Here is a 21451-nt window from a genome sequence, read left to right on the forward strand (position 1 = left end):
GAGAAAAAAGCTTTTTTTTTTTTTTTTTTTTTTTTTTTTTAGGCAGGAACTTGCTCTGTCACCCAGGCTGAAATGCAGTGGCGCGATCTTAGCTCACTTCAACCTCTGCCTCCCAAGTTCAAGTGATTCTCCTGCCTCAGTCTCCCGAGTAACTAGGACTACAGGTGCCCACCATCACTCCCAGTTAATTTTGCCATGTTGCCCAGGCTGGTCTCAAACTCCTGGGCTCAAGTGATCCACCCACCTTAGCCTCCCAAAGTGCTAGGATTACAGGTGTAAGCCACCACTCCCAGCCAGCCCTCTGTTTACTTCACATTTTATCCTCCCAACTTTCAGAAAGTTAGGGTTTCTGTATTAGAACTAGTATAAAATTGTTATTCTAAGCCACATACAGGTTAGAGTCTAAGCCACATATGGCTGTAGAGCACTTGAAATGCATGAGATGTGGTGAAAGGAGTGAAACACATGCTAGATTTCAAAGACAGTACAAAACAAAAAATAAAGAGAAAAATGGCTGGGCACGGTGGCTCACACCTGTAATCCCAGCATTTTGGGAGGCTGAGGCAGGTAGACCACAAAGTCGGGAAATCAAGACCATCCTGGCTAACATGCTGAAACCCCATCTCTACTAAAAATACAATAAATTAGCCGGACATAGTGGCACGTGCCTGTACTCCCAGCTGCTTGGGAGGCTGAGGTAGGTGTTGACAGCTACAGGTACTACTATGGTCTTTGATTAATGTTGACTTAAAATTTTTGTTCCTTCTGTCTATGTTTATTATTTTGTTTTGGTTTTTTTTTTTGTTTGTTTTGTTTTTTTTTTTGAGATGGAGTCTCCCTCTGTCACCCAGGCTGGAGTGCAGTGGCACAATCTCAGCTCACTGCAAGCTCCACCTCCTGGGTTCAAGCGATTCTTCTACCTCAGACTCCCGAGTAGCTGGGACTATAAGTGCATGCCATTATGCCACATGCATGTCAGGAGACCTGGAGATGTGTTTTTTGCAAATCAAAGAGTCAGACAGGAAGTATTTTTTCTTGAAGATTTGCAGGGTAGAGATATGTAAAGAGAGCACAACGATTGTTGTGGCACATTCTTTAACCATAAATTACTAGGCTAATGTTAGGTTTAGCATAGTGGTATGCTAAGACCCAGTTCATATCAGTTCACAAGAGCCAATTGTTTAATGTCCAGAAATGTTGCAAGCTGGTTGATAAAAATTATAATTAAAAAAATTCTATGACAAACAAAATCCATCACTTCCTAATAATTTTTACTACATTTTGCTATTATCTATGATGAGGTTTCTTTACTTCTATCTTAATATGTATCTGTATGATAAAAATAAAATATAATAACACCCTACCACACATCTCTTCCCAACTCTGTGTTGCATGACATCACATTGGTAGCATGAATTATGCCACTATGGGAGTATTTCCATGTTTGTCCAACCCATGGCCCACACAAATTTGTAAATTTTCTTAAAACATTATGGAATTTGTGCACGGACCTTCTTTTTTTTTTTTTTTAAACTCATCAGCCATCTTTAGTATTACTGTATTTTATGTGTGGCCCAAGACAATTCTTATTCCAATGTGGCCCAGGGAAGCCAAAAGATCAGACACCCCTGATTATACCATGGAACTCAAGAAATGCTACAATGCAGGGCTTTTCTCTTGAAGAGCTAGTTGTTTGCCAGAATATCACTGTCTTTAAGAAGGGACTAAAACACAGAGAACATCCAAAGAACAGATAATAAATAACAAGGGTTAGGATGTGAAGAAGCTGGAATCATCATACACTGCCGCTGAGACAGTAAAACAGTACAGCCACTTTGGGAAACAGTCTGGCAATTCCTCAAAAGGTTAAACACAGTGTTACCATATGATCCAGCAATTCTCCTCCTGGGTATCTAGCTGGGAAAAATGAAAACAAACGCCCTGTACACAAATATTTACAGCAGCATTATTCATACTAGCCAGAGTGGAAACAACCCAAACACCCGTCAACTGAAGAACGAATAAACAAAACATGGTGTATTTATACAATAGAATATTATTTGGCAAGAAAAGGGAATTAAGTATTGATTCATTCTACAACACGGATAAACCTTGAAAATATGCTGGTGAAAGAAGCCAGTCACAAAAGGCCTTATATTCTATGATTCCACTTACATGAAATATCCAGAATAGGCAAATCCATAGAGACAAAAAGTGATGGTTGCTTAGGGCTTGGGGATGAGGGAAATGGAATGACTGCTAATGGATGTAGGGTTTCTTTTAGGATGAAAACGTTCTAAAATGTACTGTAATGATACTTGCACAGCTCTGAATAGATCAAAAAGCATTTAACTGTACACTTTAAACAGGTAAATTATATAGTATATGAATAACATTTCGATAAAGCTCACAAATCCACAGAACCCTTCTCCTTTGTTTCCCTAGATATAGGTTCCTAGGTCCCAGTTCAGTGGGAATGACATTAGAGAAACAAGCCTCGCTGGGCTCCTCCTGAGAGATGCTAAAGGGAGGACAGTTTCCTACGAGTAACCACCAGACCAGAGGTCCCCAAAAGGAGGCCTTCAGGCTGATTCTAGTTCACAGGCATGTTTAAATCTGAGCAGACAGCTGAAAAATCACAAGATTTCACAGTTTTAAAAAATCCAGATTTCTGGCCGGGCATGGTGGCTCATGCCTATACCCCAGCTCTTTGGGAGGCCAAGACAGGTAGATCACTTGAGGTCAGGAGTTCAAGAACAGCCTGGCCAACATAACTACTAAAGTTACAAAAATTAGCTGGGCATGGTGGTGTGCACCTGTAGTCCCAACTACTGGGGAGAGGCTGAGGCAGGAGAATTGCTTGAACCCGGGAGGTGGAGGTTGCAGTGAGCCAAGATGGTGCCACTGTTCCAGCCTGGGTGACAGAGCGAGACTCCATCTCAAAAAAAATCCAGATGTCCAACATCTCTTGCCATGAGAAGATGACAGCCCAGCCTGGTTCCTATGATCAGCTCCAGGCTGCAGCAGCACAAGCTCCTCACCACTCCCTGTCACCTCCCTTCCACAGAGGCTGAGAGTCCATTATCATTATGGGAAATAGTATGTTCTTCTCTGTCCCAAACAGAAAGCAAAAACTGAGGGGTCTGAGAGTTTCAAGAAAAGTGAGTGACATCAGAGAGCTCTGTAAGAGTGAACACAGCCTTCCTGCTTCCCAGGCTAACACGGTGCACCGGTGTCAGAAGAACCAGCTTCTCCTCGCATGTGCCAGCTTCACTCCCTCATGTGCCCGGTCTGGCCCCAGCAGGTAAGGGAAGATGCAATCCCTGTGTTAGATTCTAAGTGCCATGAAGGCAGAACCATGTGCAGTTCGGTTCATAATTCCTCTCTGGCAGCTAAAACAGACTTGGCATAAAATAAAATGAGTAAACATGTGATGAAGGAGGGAACAAAGGCAGCCAGGAGCCCATTTTCTTGAAACCATTCAACCCCACAGAAGCCATTTCAAGGTGAAAGAGCACTTGAAGCCCAGCAATTCTTCCTTCTCTCACCTCACTTTCTTTCTGCATACAGCTTACCCACCCACCGACCAAAATCAAGTTTAGTTCAAGGGGAAGTTTAGCCCGCTGAACCAGCTAGGGATAGAATGGGTAAAACAAGGCAGTTGTGGGTCCTCAAAGCCTGACACCAGCCAGCCACAGCGCACCCTCTGACACTTGAAGTCACTACTGTGAGTAGTGAGGTGCCACTACTCACGCTTGACGAGGTATCCTGGGGAGTGGGCAGCGACGACGTGCAGGACAGTGCAGCCATCCCCGTCCTTCTGGTTAATGCGGCCTTTCCACTCGGGCTTGTGATCCATTAACCACCGGAAAAGATGGTTTTCCCCTGAAGGGAATTAGAATGACTTACTAATGTTTTCCACATACAGAAAGTCAGCAAAGTTCATTTGTGCAGCAGCAATAGATTAAAAAGAAAGAAAGAAAATCAGCAAAGAAAGTCAACGTGGACCACACTAAGGTAACCAAATGAGGAATCCAACATACGTTTCCACTCATCACAAACAGGTGTAGGGAGACACGGGTGTTTGTCAAGTAAGAGGATGAGTTATAGAAAGCGACCCAGAATCAACATAGGTCAGGTTCCCTAGAAGCCTGAGATAGGGATTCTTACACATGTGACTGAGCTAGAGATAGCACAAGAAAGAGCACATGTGACTGAGCTAGAGATGGCATGAGAAAGAGGGAGGCAGGACAGGTAGGGGAAGCAGCTAAGCAAGGTAGTAATCCTAGTAGGGTCACTCCAGCCTGACCTCATGAGCAGCTCTGCAGCAGGAATGTACCACAGCCTAGACCCACCTTGAGGCACTGGGGCTGGCCTTTTGAATCCCCATGTCAGTCAATCAAGAGCTACAGAATGCACTCAGGGAGAGAGGCAAGGTCCAGAGAGAACCTCTCTGGGAAGTGGTTTCTGTTGACAAAGAGCAATGCTCTGCCCAAGGGGCCAGCTGTGAGTTGTTAGCAGCTAACATTGACAGCAGGTGGGGGTGAGGGGGTTGGTGGCAAAGAGGATCTGGGTGAGGCGCAACAGCCTCCACTTTAATAATCAAGCCAGTATCTCTGATGAGATTACCCTACTGCATTACTATCCTTAGGACACATATATTCAATTCCTTCCTTGGAGCTCCTGAGATCTAGGAAAGCCACAAACCTCTGCCAACTCTTTGGACGCCCATTTGTTACCATGTCAGAGTTCTCTGAGAAACAAATGAAGTATTAAAACTTACCAACTTGAAGGCTCAATCTTACTGATACCCCCTACAATCACAGGAACTAACTTAAAAGGAGACGCAATGGGGAACCATGACATTCATAACCAGAGCCACACTTCTCTGCATCCCAGTTTCCTCACTTGAAACTGGGAGGATTAGTTTAAGTAGCTTTGAATCAGGCTTTATTTTTAAATGTTTTATCTACCAATCTCTGTGTAAGAATAAAATCTCTTGGCCAGGCATGGCGAGGCTCACACCTGTAATCCCAGCACTTTTGGAGGCTGAGGCGGGTGGATCACTTGAGATCAGAAAATTGAGACCAGCCTGGCCAACATGGTGAAACCCCGTCTCTACTAAAAATACAAAAATTATCCAGGCGTGGTGACGGGCACCTGTAATCTCAGATACTTGGGAGGCTGATGCAGAGGAATCACCTGAACCCAGGAGGCAAAGGCCGCAGTGCAGTGAGCCAATATCACGTCACTGCACTCCCCCAGCCTGGGCAATAGATTGAGACTCAGTCTCAAAAAATATATATATATATATCTTATAAATTCCCCACTATATGAAACGAGTAACAGCAGGACAAATCTGGCTACAGCAAAGACAGGGGTCCCAGGCCTCAAGCCCATGGCCACCTCCCGCTCCCCCATTCCTGGGGAGATGATACAGCCTACAAGAGGTAGACTGGACACGTTCTCTTGGCCTCTTCTGGCGTTAAAATGCTGGGGGTGAATGTCCCACAGTGATGCCACGTGTGCTTGGAAAAAAAAACAAACTTCTATCTAAAGTGTGTGTGTGTGTGTTAATGATAAAATAAAAATATTTTTAAAGTTAAATCCTATAACCAGATGGCAAAGCTTAAAAAAGAACTTCACGAAAATAGCAGTCTTTTAAAAGAAGCACAACCAAACTGTATCCAGCAATAGCTCATGTCTCACTTGGGATCCCCCCAGCCAAGGGACTGTGTTATGTGTCCCACAACACAGCCGTCAGCCCTCTGGGCTAGAATGAAGATGAACCTAGAGAAAAAGACCAAAGCTGCCTATGCCGGAAGGAGGAAACTCTGCAGGTCTCCTGGGAGTGTTGCCCAGCAACAGCTGTCCGTCCTAAGTTCCTTCCTTGGGTACCAGGGCTCCACCCTCCTGCCAGGATCTGTCTAGAAACACAGAATCCTTTCCGTTTGGACCTCCTGCAGCTACTAGGTGCCAGGAAAGATAAAAACGTTATGACTTCCCTGCTGCTTCATTCCTTTGAATAACTAAATCATTTGAATATTCAAACGGTCTGCATTCAGGTGGTTTAATTCTAGTTTCACTTGAGCTCAACAAAGTCCCAGAATTCGGCTGGAAGGGCAGCTTGGAGGGTGGAAAACAGCGAGAAGACTTACTGGCTTGGATACAGAGTCGCATGAGGGCATGAAGGGGATACGGTCCTATAGTCTCAACACTTGCACCAATGGAGATGAGCCACTGGACTAACTTGGGCACTTGTTCCATCTTCTCATAAAGTCCAATGAAAACGTATTTCTGGGGAAAAAAACACACAAGAGAAATTATGGAAGTCACTAATCAATATGAAGCTTCAAACTCCTTTACCCATAAAGTATGGAATCAGTAACACTTGGATTAGCTGTGGTCCAAGCCTAGGATTATTATTAAAAACAAATTTGTCGTAAGGCAGCTGAAGGAGAAAGTACCAGACACAAGGAAGTTATGTTTCCAGAAATCACCTTACAAGGCCAGGTGCAGTGGCTCACACCTGTAATCCCAGCACTTTGGGAGGCCAAGGTGGGTGGATCACCTGAGGTCGGGAGTTCAAGACCAGCCTGGCCAACATGGTGAAACTCCATCTCTACCAAAAAATACAAAAATTAGCAGGGCATTGTGGTAGGCGCCTGTAATCCCAGCTACTCGGGAGGCTGAAGCAGGGAGAATTGCTTGAACCGCGAGGCGGAGGTTGCAGTGAGCTGAGATCGTGCCACTGCACTCCAGCCTGGGCGAAAGGGTGAGACTCAGTTTCAAAAAAAACAAAAAATCACCTTACCTCAAAGAGACTTTTCAGTGATAACTCTGGGACATGAATATTTCTTGGTAATCGGTCTTTTTTTGCTGACAGAAGTAGAAATGACTGGTGGGAGAAGACAAGAAGAAAAGGCTGGAATAATAATGTTCTCCACATGGGTTATTAAAGCAAAAAAGTTATTTTAAGCTTTAAAACAAGCAAAAAAAAAAAAAAAAACACTCTCTAGCTTTGTCTTTTTTTAAAGTGCTTGCCAAGTTTTTCAGCTATTTGCTGTGACAATCAGAGTCTCTGTCTAGCCAACTTCCTGTTCCTGCTGAGGACTAAGGCCTCTCCACACTTCCTCAAAGCCTGCTGAGGACAGGAGCAGATGATGTCATGCAGCATTTCACAGTATAGTTGCAGTGGGATTTTTTTTAAAAAAAAAAAGAGTAATAATTCCCTGCCAAGTTCTTAAGGCTTAACAAGTGGAAGACTCAAATCCTTTAGGAATACCCTATCCCAATCAATTATTCAGCACATCAGCATTCTAAAAGCCCCAAGTACTTGAAGCCCATTAGACCCTGTCAAATGGTATGCTGGAGCCAGCTCCTATCAGCTACTGAGCTGACGATGCACATCTGTTCCTAACTCCAAGTCTTGTATGTCGTATTAGTAGCTGGAAATTGGCCATAGTGAGAGTATTTACATGACCAAAATTAGCAAATGCTACAAATCGGGACCTTTTCTTTTCAGAGACCCAGTTGTTAAACTACTGACCCTGTCTAAAGTTGCTGAAGAGACTAAATTCCAGAGAAGCTAAGCCAGTTTTCATAGGTCTCACAGCACATCCTGAGAAACCCCTACTGAGATCATTCAGGTATGCTAACAGGTCTAAGAATTCCCGGCTCTGTTATGACCATGACTGGGGACCCAGTCTCAGCTCCAACCTCTCTCATGTATGGCTCTTGCCAGTGGACTTAGGACCACAGGAACTGAGCCCATGGCCACATCTCGCTTCTAGTTTCTTTCAGATTGATACCCATTTTTTTTTTTTTTTTTTAAAGATGGAGTCTCACTCTTGTTGCCCAGGCTACAGTGCATTGGTGCAATCTCAGCTCACTGCAACCTCTGTGATGCCCATTCTTAACTTTTTGCCCTAAACAAGCCTCGATGCCCATACTCAACCCCACGTGATAAGTTCAGCATTCTAGTGGTCCAGATTGCTGGCCCAAAGATGCTTCTGTCTGCAGTATTTGGGAATTACCACAGCCTCACTGCAGGTAGGATGTTGGACCTGCCACTTGGGCTGGATTCCTGGGCCCTCCCTTGACTGGCTGGGATAATAATCTATTAGGAGTTGCCTGTCTCCCATTCTCTCATTCTCTACCTAGGCCATGGAGCTCTATTCATGTCCACCCCACACTGGGAAGAGAGGACAAGGTTCTTTCCCTGAGTACAGTAAATTAAACTATCTTCCTGCTAATGAGGCCTAAGGCCTCCTACTCACAGATCTACCCTAGCACTTGGAATCACAGAACTTCAAAACTTTTTAAATAATAAAGCTGGAAGGATCCTTATAGATCTCTTAGTCCAGCTACCTTATCCAAAGAGAGAAAATATCTCAAATGTCTTTTAACAGGACCCTGGATTTCTGATTACTGCTTCCCCAAGAGTTCAGTCTGCCTTCCTCATCCCTGCTGCCTGCCCTCCCAAGATTTTTTAATATAGGGGTAAGCTTCAGGGAGCCCATGGCTGGACTCCAGGAGGTTTCCCATGAGCTCCCTGAAACTATACACATAATTATCAGTGCATGACAAGAGAGCCCCATAGATTTCATTACATTTTCAATAGAATCCATTACCTTGTCCAAAATTTAAGAATTCTCTACTCTAAAGTCATCCAATCTGCTAGGATCAGGAGTCCTTAATAGGTTGGCCTTGCTTTTGCTGACTTTTCTGGACTGCCCAGCTTTAGAAAGCCCAGCAGGCCTGTTCTAACCAAACTCCTAGCTTTGGCCAGCCCATTCTCATGAGCACTTACAGCCTATCCCCAATGACAACTACTATTCACTGGGTACTTAGAATATGCCAGGTATTATAAAACCCCTCAGCTCAATGCCTGGCACTGTAAGCCTTCAACAAACATTACCTGATAGGTGCTCTTGTCCATTATTTCTGATTCTCACCAAAACTCTGAGAAATAGGTTTATATAATGCAACTTACAAATGAGGAAATAAGACTCAAAGGGTAAGTAATTAGCCCAAAATAGTAAGTGGGGGATTCTGATTCAAGGACACATCTGTGTGGCACTGAAGCCCAGGCCTCCAGAGTCCACCCACTCCTCCATTCCATGGATTCCTGGCCCTGGGTTCAGGTCCTACAACCTCACTTAGCCACTATCCAAATGTTAGCAGTCCCTCAAAACCACATGGGAACCCTTGTAAGGAGCCCAGATAGGTCATCTGGGCACACACTAGCTAATGCAGTATAAAAAATGATTGTGAAAATGAACACACAGCTTTGTTTTTCTCATTCCACATTACCATTAGCACCTGTACTTTACATTTCTTTAATGACGGTTGAGACACAGAGTAAGGAGTGAGGTTACCACAGTCTAAGTGCTTTGCCCATTTTTAAAAATAAATGGAAACTGTTAATTAATCTATCTCAAAGATTTTTCATCTTTAATGATGTCCTAGTTAAAAATTTATCCTGGCATCAAGATCAACAAATAATAAATTACAATCCCTCAATGCCAATGGAAAGAAATCATTTAATCAAGAATGTACGCTCCCCATGAGAGAGCCATCTCCTTTTACTTACATGCCATAACCCCTTCTTTGCCAACTTTTCTATTACAGATTGCCACACTTCTGTTGGGAATCCAGTTGTGAAAATATGATCAAAGCAAGGCAAGAAACTTTGCAAAACAATGGAGTCACCTGAAAGAAAGTTTCAGAATTTAGGGATTTTCATGTAGGGAAAGTCTACAGCAGTTCGGAAAAGGTCCTCCAATTAAGTTCACACATAGACAAATGGTAAATTAAAGATACCCAAAAGAAAGGCATTTTCAAAGTAGTATGAAGCCCTTTATGATTTACTGAAGTGGCCATTATTTCCAGTTCATCATAAAATCAATCCCCTAAGAGTTAGGCAGCATAATTAACATTCGCTTTGCCTTTCTAGTTACCAAGCCCAGTGATACATGCTTATATTTAATCCCTCAAACAAACCACTAAGGAAGTGCCTATTATCTCCACTTATAGAGGAGGAAATGGAAGCTTAAGTTACAATACTCATTTCCTTTAAGAAAAATGTGACAAATATTATTGTTACCCAAAACATTAGAAACTATGACAAATGAAGATAGGTTTCATAGCATATCATGCAGTTAGTTCATGACAAGAAATAAGACTGGAACCCAGATCTACCAACTCTTGTCATCAATACACATTCTTCTGACCTGGTGGCCTATTGACCTATTGCACCTTGTGATCCTCCAACCACATTTCTCAAATTCATGGATGAGAATGTCCAAGGGGACAGGTCAAGAGTCAGAATAACTTGGCACCTCTTCCAAGGTTATTAATTTCAAAAAATAAGTAAATACCAAAACAAACGTATACCATATGAAAGGATACAAAGTTTCCCATAAATGTATTTTTCAAAATTTAGAAACTGGGCCATGCCAATTTCTTTACCTTCCAAAAGGAGTGCTTTGGTGAATAAAGTATTGGATGCATTGTCCTAAGAAGTCCTATTAACTGCCGCCTTTCAGTTTGGGGGCAGAATGAAAACCACCAGGGCAGTCATCAAGAAGCAGTTGTTTGGAATTCTCATAACTCTGGCCTGGCTTCTGACAGAATAATGACATTTAAAAGATGCAGACGGCCGGGTGAGGTGGCTCACACCTGTAATCCCAGCACTTTGGGAGGCCAAGGCAGGCAGATCACCTGAGGTCAGGAGTTTGAGACCAGCCTGGCCAACAGGGTGAAAGCCCGTCTCTATTAAAAAAACAAAAATTAGCTGGGCGTGGTGGCAGAGCCTGTAATACCAGCTACTAGGGACACTGAGGCAGGAGAATCACTTGAACCCAGGAGCTGGAGGTTACAGTGAGCAGAGATCGTGCCATTGCACTTCAGCCTGGGGGAAAAGAGCGAAACTCCATCTCAAAAAAAATTAAAAAAAGATGCAGAGAAACCGGGCACAGTGCCTCATGCCTGTAATCCCAGTACTTTGGGAGGCCGAGGCAGGTGGATCCCCTGAGGTCAGGAGTTCGAGACCAGCCTGGCCAACATACTGAAACCCCAGCTCTACTAAAAATACAAAAATTAGCCGGGCATGGTGGCACGCGCCTGCAGTCCCAGCTACTCAGAAGGCTTAAGCAGGAGAATCTCTTGAACCTGGGAGTCCGAGGTTGCAGTGAGCCTAGATTGCACCACTGCACTCCAGCCTGGGCAACAGAGCAAGACTCCATCTCAAAAAAAAAAAAAAAAAAGATGCAGAGAAGGCAATGGGGACGTGCAGGCCAAGTCATCGGGTTAGGAAGAAAATGAAACCAGCTCTGATCACTGTTGACAAAAGACTGACTGAAGAGCTGTGACTCATCAGCACCTATCAAGAGACCTTCTACTTTCGTGTCTAGGGGACATGGCTGCACCTGCCTCTAACTCCTTCCCACTGCCTGCTACTCCTCTGGTCCCCTCTCTGTACCGAACTTGTCAAAATCTGTGGGATTCCACCCACAGACCACAAAAGTTGCTTTCCCACAACTGCAATGGGAACAGTTTGATTGACAACAGTCTATCAGTTGTCAGCTGTGGTTTCCCCACATTTAAAAGACAAAGACCATTTTTCAGAAATTCTAACATGTGCCATTTTTCATATTCTAACATCTCTGAAATCAGGATATGTCTTACAATCAATGTTGTCTCTCACCGGCACAGCATAAATTAACAGCACATCTTAGTGCAACTTAAATTTGATCAAACACCATATTTAAAAACAACAGCCTAGGTATTGGCAGTTCTTTAGACTGCACCATCACTGGCAAGGAGTGAAGTTTATTATGCTGCGCTTTACCAGTTTCTGGTTTTGCCTTATCCAGGCCACTGACAAAGCTATGTCTTAGGCCAGGTCATTAAAGTAGTAGCTTGATGCAGTGACACAAAAGGTTCCCCTCCCTGCTAGGCTGAACACATGAGTCCTCTGCTGATTCTGCAGTGCCAGGCAGTGAGCTTCACAACCCTGACACAGAGCACCCATTATCAGCTTTCACAAGACCCTCCATCGGCCCTTCCAGGTTATTTTCATAGCAAAAAAATATTTTCTCAATAGAGTGGAAAAATACATGTGAAAAACCACAGAAAAGACCAGGCACGGTGGCTTATGCCTATAATCTCAGCACTTTGGGAGGCCAAGGCAGGTGGATTACCTGAGGTCAGGAGTTTAAGACCAGCCTGGCCAACATGGTGAAGCCCCATCTCTCCTAAAAATACAAAAAGTTAGCCAGGCAGGGTGGGGGCACCTGTAATCCCAGCTACTCAGGAGGCTGAGGCAGGAGACTCCTTTGAACCCGGGAAACAGAGGTTGCAGTGAGCACAGATCACACCATTGCACTCCAGCCTGGGCAACAAGAGTGAAACTCCATCTCAAAATAAAAAGAGGAAAAGAAAAATCACAGGAAACAGCAAAAGTCACATCAGGTGAGTAGTATAAATACGGAAATCCCTATGAATAGCAACACAAAACACTTAAGAAGTCTGAAACCAGCCGGGCAGGGTGGCTCACACCTGTAATCCTGGCATTTTGGGAGGCCAAGGTGGGCGGATCACGAGGTCAAGATATCAAGGCCATCCTGGCCAATATGGCGAAACCCCATCTCTACTAAAAATACAAAAAATTAGCTGGGTGTGGTGGCGTGTGCCTGTAATCCCAGCCACTCAGGAGGCTGAGGCAGGAGGATCACTTGAACCCGGGAGGCGGAGGTTGCAGTGAGCCGAGATTGCGTCACTGCACTCCGGCCTGGCGACTAAGTGAGATTCCGTCTCAAAAAAAAAGAAATCAAACACCCAAAGCTTTTAGTTATTTATGCAAAAAGTACCTCACTGTTTTCACAAAGGCAGAAGCCACCGAAGCATCCAAAATGCTTTCTAATGTGTGAACTAGTTTCATTAAACTACATAAATCAGCCACAAAGAAACACTCAGAAATTACCTCCCCATGAGCCTGAGTCCCCAGGAGCTATTCGAATAAAATAGCAAGGACTTTACAAAAAGTTTCCCCAGTTCCAACTTACTGCTCATAGTGGTGAAGACTCCAACAAGGAAATCAGCAACCGGTGCCTGGTCTTGGCTTCTCTGCACAAGCCGCAGACCCTCAAAAAACATGCGAGCGGCTTCATAAGACTGGTGTAACCTCAGCAAGGAATAACCAGCTCGGTAGTATCCCTGGAACATGATAAAAAGCAAAACTGTCATGTATCACATCTCCTTTAACCTGCTGGTGAAAGAAAAAACAAGATTGGCAACATGGGAAATCCAACTCTAAAAGTCTCACATCTGACTGGGCACAGTGGCTCATGCCTGTAATCCTAACACTTTGAGAGATCAAGGCAGGAGGATCGCTTGAGCTCAGGAGTTGCAGGCCAGCATGGGCAACATAGTGAGACCTTGTCTCTACTAAAAAGAAAAGAAAAATTAGCTGGGCATAGTGGCATGTACCTTGTAGTCCCAGCTACTCAGGAAGCGGAGGTGAGAGGATTGCTTGAGCCCAGAAGATCGAGGCTGCAGTGAGCTACAGTTGCGCTACTGAACTCCAGCCTGGGCAACAGACTCATATCCTGTCTTACTTCTATGTAAACAGGGATTTCTAACCAACACTGGATACAGGGTTTCCACATTATATTCTGTGCCACATTGCTCTGTCATTTAACTGCCAAGAAAAGAATCACTTTCAAATCCATGACTTAAATAGCATCTAACATATGACACAGAGAGAAGAAAGCAGGTCTGCTTCCAGTTACATCTCTGGTTGGTTGGTTTGTTATTGACTGATTGACTGATTGAGACAGGATCTTGCTCTATCACCTAGGCTGGAGTGTAGTGGCATGCTCCTGGCTCACTGCTACCCTCTAACTCCTGGGCTCAAACTAACCTCTCAGCCTAGCCTCCCAAGTAGCTAGGACTACAGGTGTGCACCACCATGCCCAGATAATTTTTCCATTTTTTGTAGAGACAAAGTCTTGCTATATTGCCCAAACTGGTCTTGAACTCCTGGCCTCAAGCAATCTTCCTGCCTTGGCCTCCCAAACTGCTCGGATTATGAGGCCAGGGTGCAGTTCAAGTGAGCCACTGCACCTGGCCTTATGTATTTATTTATACTTCAAGTCACAGCTTGGGTCAGAACAGAAGAAAGAAAACAGTCCTTTGATTGGTGTTCAGGAAAAGAATGAGACTGACATGAAAACGAAGGTGTTTTTCCTGTCCCTTTCAAAGTAAACACAATTTCTACTGGGTGCATAAGAAAACAAATTGTAATGACAAACACTGAGATTTTCTGAGTTCTACATTATAAGCGATATTCACAAGAGTCCAAATAAATATTTGATTTCTATACAAAGAAGAAAATTACAATGATCAATAGAAGAAAATGGTCTAGTTTTGCCTATATACAAATAATATGACTCTCAAATGGGAATAAAATGCAATTGCCTACCTCACATTGATCACCTGAATCAGCATCAGGGATTTACCAAAACAATTTTCTGTCTAAGATGAAAGAAGCCCGGGTGCAGTGATTCAAGCCTGTAATTCCAGCACTTTGGGAGGCCAAGGCAGGAGGATTGCTTGAGCCTAGGAGTTCAAGACCAGTCTGGGAAACATAGTGAGACCCTGTCTCTACAAAAAAAATTTTTTTTAATTAGCTGGACATGGTGGGGCAAGCCTGTAGTCCCAGCTATTTCAGAGGCTGAGGGAGAAGGATCACATGAGCCCATGAGGTGAGGCTCCAGCCTGGGTGACAAAGCAAGACCCTGTCACAAAAAAAAAAAAAGGAAGAAGAAAACAGGTGTCCACCAAGTGGGTTCATAAAAAAGGAAGTACTTTAAAATTTCACATAACACCAAATTTCTGACTATTTAATTACTTGTTTTAACCTTCATTTTGAAAGTCTGAAGACCTCAAGTAACAAAGAGAGGAGGGAAAAAAAGTTGTGTTTTGTTTTTTCTAACCAGGCAAGCTGGTAGAGAATCTCCCATTTCTTTGCCTTCCTCAGATTCAAGATTTTTTTTGTTTTGTTGTTGTTTGTTTGTTTGTTTGTTTTGAGGAAGATGAAGGGGATCAGAATATGCCACCCTAAAATATGCCACTTTGGCATAAGGATTATTTCGAGCTGAAGGTATCTGAGATTCAACAGATGCAGAAAGAAGCCTCCCCTGAGCTTCACTTAACTGACTAAAAAGCAGAAACTCTGAAGAAATGAGGACTGCCATAAATCTCTTCTCCCAGGGAAGTTTTACGGCCATGAAGAAGAGAGAAATTGAGCACAAAGACTGGCCTGAACAAATCTTGCTGAGATAACCCTTATCTTCCATTACTTTCCCACATATCTACACCTTCCCACAGTTTGCAGCCCCTAGAGACCTAAAACTCTTTTCCTTTGTCTTGTCACATCCCCACAATTTATTATTCTTTGTTAAAAATATCAAAGAAGGCCGGGTGCTGTGGCTCACGCCTGTAATCCCAGCACTTTGGGAGGCCGAGGTGGGCGGATCACAAGGTCAGGAGATTGAGACCATCCTGGCTAACACGGTGAAACCCCGTCTCTACTAAAAATACAAAAAAAATTAGCTGGGCGCGGTGGCGGGCGCCTGTAGTCCCAGGTACTGGGGAGGCTGAGGCAGAAGAATGGCGGGAACCCGGGAGGCGGAGCTTGCAGTGAGCCCAGATCGTGCCACTGAACTCCAGCCTGGGGGACACAGCGAGACTCCGTCTCAAAAAAAAAAAATATCAAAGAAGATCTCAGGCCTGTCCACATTCTTTGGAGCTTTACTTCTTTTCTAGAAAGATTCCTTTGACACATAAAAGTTAACATCTAATGAAATATGTATGCTTTTCTCCTGTTAATCTGTCTCTTGTCAATCTAATTTGCAGGGCCTCAGCCACAGAACCAAAAGAAGGTAGAGGGAAAATTTTTTGCCTCCCCTATAGAGGACAATGGCGGTGGGGAAGGGGAGAGAGGATGGAGAGAGACTCCCAGGAGCTCTGGGTAAGAGCTGGGAAGTGGCCCTGGTTGCTGTGCTGTCAGGGGCTGCTGCAGGTTTGGCCAATCAAGGAAGAAGCCCCTTGATGTAACAGCATCAAGTCCCTGGGGCCACAGTCACAGCCTCCACTTCCAGGATGTGGGCAAAACCCAAATATTAATACTGTCCCAGTGAGAGGATTGGGAATATCCTAAAATGCCTTTGGGAAGAAATTTCCCAGGAATGCACTCCCATTTTCAAAACTAGTCAATAAATTCTAAAGCAGAGGTATCCAATCTTTTGGCTTCCCTGGGTCATACTGGAAGGAGAATTGTCTTGGGCTACACATAAGATCCACTAACACTAACGATAAGCTGACAAGCTTTAAAAAAACGACCGCAAAAAAACTCAATGTTTTAAGAAAGTTTATGAATATGTGTTGGGCCACATTGAAAGCTGTCCTGGGCCAGGGGTTGGACAAGCTTGTTCTAAAGTATTCATCCTCCAACAAGAAGTTTAAGAGTCAGTGTCACTTATTATGTAAAATATCCAAATCCCTCTCTTAAAGTACTCTATAGGTCAAACCACCACTCCCTTCCCATTGTATTTTGTTTCTAGCAGTCACACATTGTGTGTTGCTTCAGATGCTCCAGAGTGGCTATTGAATTTAAGGACTCTGATTGTAATGCTCTTCTTCTCCCCAGATTGAATGCAAACTACTCAAGAGCTAGGATGAGTCTTCTGCTCCTTTTGTCTGCCTTGAGGCACACCAAGAACAGTAAAGGTGCCATGAAGAGTGGCACTCAGGGCATTTTTGATGAAAAAACAATCAAATGATGTTTATTGACCTTTGTTAACAACCGTAAAGGGTCTTACTGACCTCTCAAATTTCCAAGATCCCTCCAAAGAGCTGGTTTCTACTATAAGAAATGCCTCCTGAAGAATCGGTTTTGTGTCATCCACCCAGCTTGCATTTGAAGTAAAGCTTTGCTCAAACGAAACTTGCAAACAGCAAAGAACGTGAACAGTGAACAGATGATGAGTTTGGGTGTAACTACATCAGAACAAAACAAGCTCCTCTGTGATTTCCATGGTGCTCCATCCACTATGAGGCCAAGTGCATTCCTACAAAGTGCATTTCAACACTAGGCGATCCCTGTTTTTACTCTTCTCCAGATAATGATCACATGCCCCATGGGCATCTGTCTGAAGAGATTTGAACTAGAAGCACTCCTAGCATTTCCACTTTTAAAAGGAATGGAAAGAGGCAGGCTAAGAGGAAGGCAGCTGCCACCCCCGGGTGCCACTGCCCCACCACACCTTCACTCATCCTTTCATGCCTTCATCCACTACCCCAATACTCTCAAGTCATCTCCCCACACCTTCACCCTCCCACCCAATACCTTCACGTAGGTTGGATCCCATTGGAGACATTCCTTGGCAGCAACAAATGCCTCATTCCACTTCCCAAGGCTGAAAAATGCATTTGATTTATTGCACAGCAGCACAGCCAAGTCCCTCGGGGGAACCCTGTAAGAACAAACCGGTGGTCTGTCATGGTTCTGCAAATACAGAAAACAGTCCTTGAAGTCCCCCCCATTCGATGCTGGCTGCTGCCATCAGGAAGGGGGTTTCAGTAGGAAATGACTCATTCATGCTTATCAGATCAGTCTCCCAGACCCCAAAAAAGCCTGGAACATTTACAATATATAAATCTGTCATTCCTCACTCCCAAATATTCTGCTCCCATGTTTTAAAGACAATCGTTCTCAACATGTTGATTTCATCTCTCACTGATCTCCACGCTTAATCATTTCATCTCCATTGCCAGCCCTCAGAAGAATGGGCTGCAGGTAAGAGGCCTGTGCAGGCCCTGGGAGCAGGGCCTATAAGGCAGGGAATTCTATAGTCTTGGTACCCACAGTGTAGACCAAAGGGGAGGCAAGAACTCTGGGTTAGTACGGCCCTGGCCCCACAGACTCCTGCCTGTGAGGAGGGGCACAGCTGGAAGGTGGCCAAAGGAGGGCCCTTTAAAGCGTAGCAGGACAGGGATGGCTCTGGCCTTGGCCTACAGGTAACATATCTGCAAGTTAATGCTGAAACCAGGCCAGAAGAAGAACGAAAATTCAAAGCAAACCACAATATGCCAAGAGAAGCCCAGCTACCAGTGGAATATAAGACACACAAATTAAAAAGGCAAGCCTTATGACTTCTTTTTTATTTAATATCTTTGAGACAGAGTCTCGCTCTGTCACCCAGGCTGGAGTGCAGTGGTGCAATCTTGACTCACTGCAACCTCCGCCTCCTGGGTTCAAGCGATTCTGCTGCCTCAGCCTCCCAAGTAGCTGGGACTATAGGCACGCACCACCACACCCAGCTAATTTTTGTATTTCTAGTAGAGATGGGGTTTCACCATGTTGGCCAGGATGGTCTCAAACTCCTGACCTTGTGATCCGCCTGCCTCAGCTTCCCAAGGTGCTGGGATTACACAATTAAGATATTAAATAGGCCAGGCACAGTGGCTCATGCCTATAATCCCAGCACTTTGGGAGGCCGAGGCCAAGGCAAGGAGTTTGAGACCATGCTGGCCAACATGGTGAAACGCCATCTCTACCAAAATACAAAAAATTATCTGGGCATGGTGGGGCACACCTGTAGTCCCAGCTACCTGGGAGGCTGAGGCAGGAGAATCGCTTGAACCCAGGAGGCGGAGGTTTCGGTGAGCCAAGATTGCACCACTGCACTGCAGCCTGGCAACAGAGCAAGACTCCGTCTCAAAAAAAGAAAAAAAAAAACTTAATTGTAAAAGTAATACAAATCGCTGTAGAATAATACAAAAATCACTGTAGACAATGCAGATAAGCACAAAAATATTAATAAACAAAGGAAAAATCATCTCCATTACTGTCCCCACCCTCAATGTTTTGTGTCTGGCTTCTTTCATGGTACACCATTCCCTCTAGGTGAAGGGATGAGGCCCCAGAAGCACACAGGAGGCAGTGGGTCAGGCAGTGAGGGATCAGCAAGGGAGCTGTTACCACGAGTGTAAGAGATGCCATGGTGTCCATCCCAGACACTCTGGCCAGTGCAGCCATTCCCAGCTGCAGTGTCTGTTGGCTGCAAATAGAAGTTCTCAGCACCCTGTTCTCCAGAGATTTATCCTCAGCCTAATGAGAGCTACCCTCTCCCTAGGAGGTTACACCCACACTATGGACTGAACTTCCCCTGCCCCCAACTGCCAAAAAAAAAAATCCCTGTGTTGAAGCCCTAACCCTCAATGTGACAATATTTGAACATGGAGCCGTTGGGAGGTAATTATGTTTAGATGAGGTCCTGAGGGTGGAGTCCTCATGATGGAATAAGAAGAGACACTAGACAGCTTGCTCTCTCCCTCTTTGCATGTAACACAGTGAGAAGGCAAATGTCTACATGCCAGGAAGACAGCCCTCACAGGGGGCAGCTTGATCTTGAACTTCCCAACCTGTAGAACTTTGAGAAATAAATTTCTGTTGTTTAAGCCACTCAGTCTGTGCTATTTTGTTATGGCAGCGCAAGCAGACTAATATAGCCCCATTCCCTAGGATGACTGCCGGGAGCCAGACAGCCTAAAACCAGTGACTGACTGATATGAGAATCAAAAGGTTAACCTCCTTGCCTCCAAGTGGAACCAGCTCTGCAGTAGGATTCATGATCCAGAGCTTCCCATAGGAAGGTGAATTCCATAGATTCCCATAGGATCAGGTGAATCTTGCTTGGTTTAGACACCATCCCTGCTTAGAGCCTTCCATTGTGCCATCCTGCCTCCCTCAGTCCCCTTTCTCCTGCAAGTACGCTGTAAATCACATGCACCTGAGTCTCAGCGTTAGCTAGCTGTGGCAGGAAGGCCAGAAGCAGGCGATGGGCAAGGGGAACAGTGTCAGAAAGGCCCCATAAAAGGCAATATGACAGTCCAGGCAGAAGTCCCAGTAGGGGTCACACAGTAAGTGGTGGAGCTGAGCCTTGAACACACATAGTGTGGGGTCAGTCTACAACCATAACCACTATACAATACTACCTCCTTCTAAGAAAACTGAATGTTTGCCTTGATCGAGGATCTCTAGACCCAGCTCTGATGCAATTCTGGTATGTACCAGGATGAGGCAGAACTGCAGAAACTGCAGACACAAGCCAATTACACTCAACTCAAGCTCAACTAGAGTGTAGACATCAAGGAGATGGGAGAGGGAGGTGGAGCCGCGTTTCAGTAATTTAATTTGGTGCCATTTCCTAGCACAAGTTTAGGTTGTGTGCACCCTACAGATGCCAACCTCTGCTTGCTCTACTGCAGCTGTTCCAAAAGGATGATCTGGGAACTTCTGGGGACTTTTAAGGTCACTGCAGGTGATCCACAAGGTGAAAATACTTACAGAGTCGTGGTAAGCTGAATAATAGCCCCCAAATACTGTTCTTTTTATGGAAAAAACAAACTTCTGTAATTAACAAACAATGAGCAGATACGATCAGTTTAAGGATTTTAGGAATAAGAGATTGTCCTGAATTATGATAAAATCACAAGGGTCCCTGTGAATGAGAGACAGAGAGAGACATGAGCACAGCTGAGGAGAAGGCAAGGTGATGACAGAAGCAGAGACTGGAATGGTAAGCTTTGAAGATAAAGGAAGGGGCCACAAGCCAAAGAATACACACCGCCACTCAAAGCTGAGAAAGGCAAGGAAGGCCCTCAGAGCCTCCACAAAGAACCAGCCCTGCTAACACGTTGGTTTTAGCCTCATTAGACTCATTTAGAACTCCTGGCCTTCAGAACTGCAAGAGAATAAATTTGTATTGCTTTAAGCCCTAAATGGGTGGTTAACTTGTTATAGCAGCAACAGCAAACTAATACAATAAATAAGACACCATGCGCCTTGTTCATACTCATTCCCTCACACTCACATGGGGAGTTTTCCATAAGCTATATGACATGTGATATTGCAACAGACTGAATACAGATGTAATAAGCCAGCTGTCTTTTACGGAGACAAGACATTAAGAAGGAGGTTTACAGAAATGTGCAAGTTTTGTTTTGGAAAATATACTTTAAAATACAACATGTAATAGATTTACTGATTTTTTTTACTATTATTTTTGAGACAGAGTTTCACTCTTGTCACTGAGGCTGGAATGCAATGGCACACCTCGGCTCACTGTAACATCTGCCTCCCATGATCAAGTGACTCTCCTGCCTCAGCCTCCCGAGTAGCTGGGATTACAGGCATGTGCCACTACGCCCGGCTAATTTTGTATTTTTAGTAGAGATGGGGTTTCACCATGTTGGCCAGGCTGCTCTTGAACTCCTGAAGTCAGGTGATCTGACCACCTCGGCCTTCCAAAGTGCTGGGATTACAGGTGTGAGCCGCTGTACCTGGCAAATTTATTGATTTTTTTTTTTTTTTTTTTTT

The 21451-nt window shown here is 44.4% G+C and overlaps 1 protein-coding gene across 2 annotated transcripts in view; it reads right to left on the reverse strand.

Annotated features, from left to right (window-relative positions):
* Positions 1-21451, reverse strand: part of TRANK1 (tetratricopeptide repeat and ankyrin repeat containing 1) — a 122041-nt gene that overhangs the window by 62275 nt on the left and 38315 nt on the right. Inside the window, exons 3-8 of one of the 2 annotated variants that reach the window (XM_017866557.1) lie at positions 17417-17543; positions 13071-13221; positions 9596-9714; positions 6815-6898; positions 6159-6297; positions 3754-3885 (exon numbers count right to left, since the gene is read on the reverse strand). In XM_017866557.1, the coding sequence (XP_017722046.1) occupies positions 3754-3885; positions 6159-6297; positions 6815-6898; positions 9596-9714; positions 13071-13221; positions 17417-17543 (752 nt within the window). Of the gene's footprint in view, positions 1-3753; positions 3886-6158; positions 6298-6814; positions 6899-9595; positions 9715-13070; positions 13222-16893; positions 16973-17416; positions 17544-21451 lie in introns of those variants that run through there. The other variant, XM_017866561.1, reaches the window with a different exon arrangement.

The sequence above is a fragment of the Rhinopithecus bieti genome, unplaced genomic scaffold (assembly GCF_001698545.2).
Source record: "Rhinopithecus bieti isolate Rb0 unplaced genomic scaffold, ASM169854v2 scaffold_2432, whole genome shotgun sequence".
NCBI lineage: Eukaryota > Metazoa > Chordata > Mammalia > Primates > Cercopithecidae > Rhinopithecus > Rhinopithecus bieti.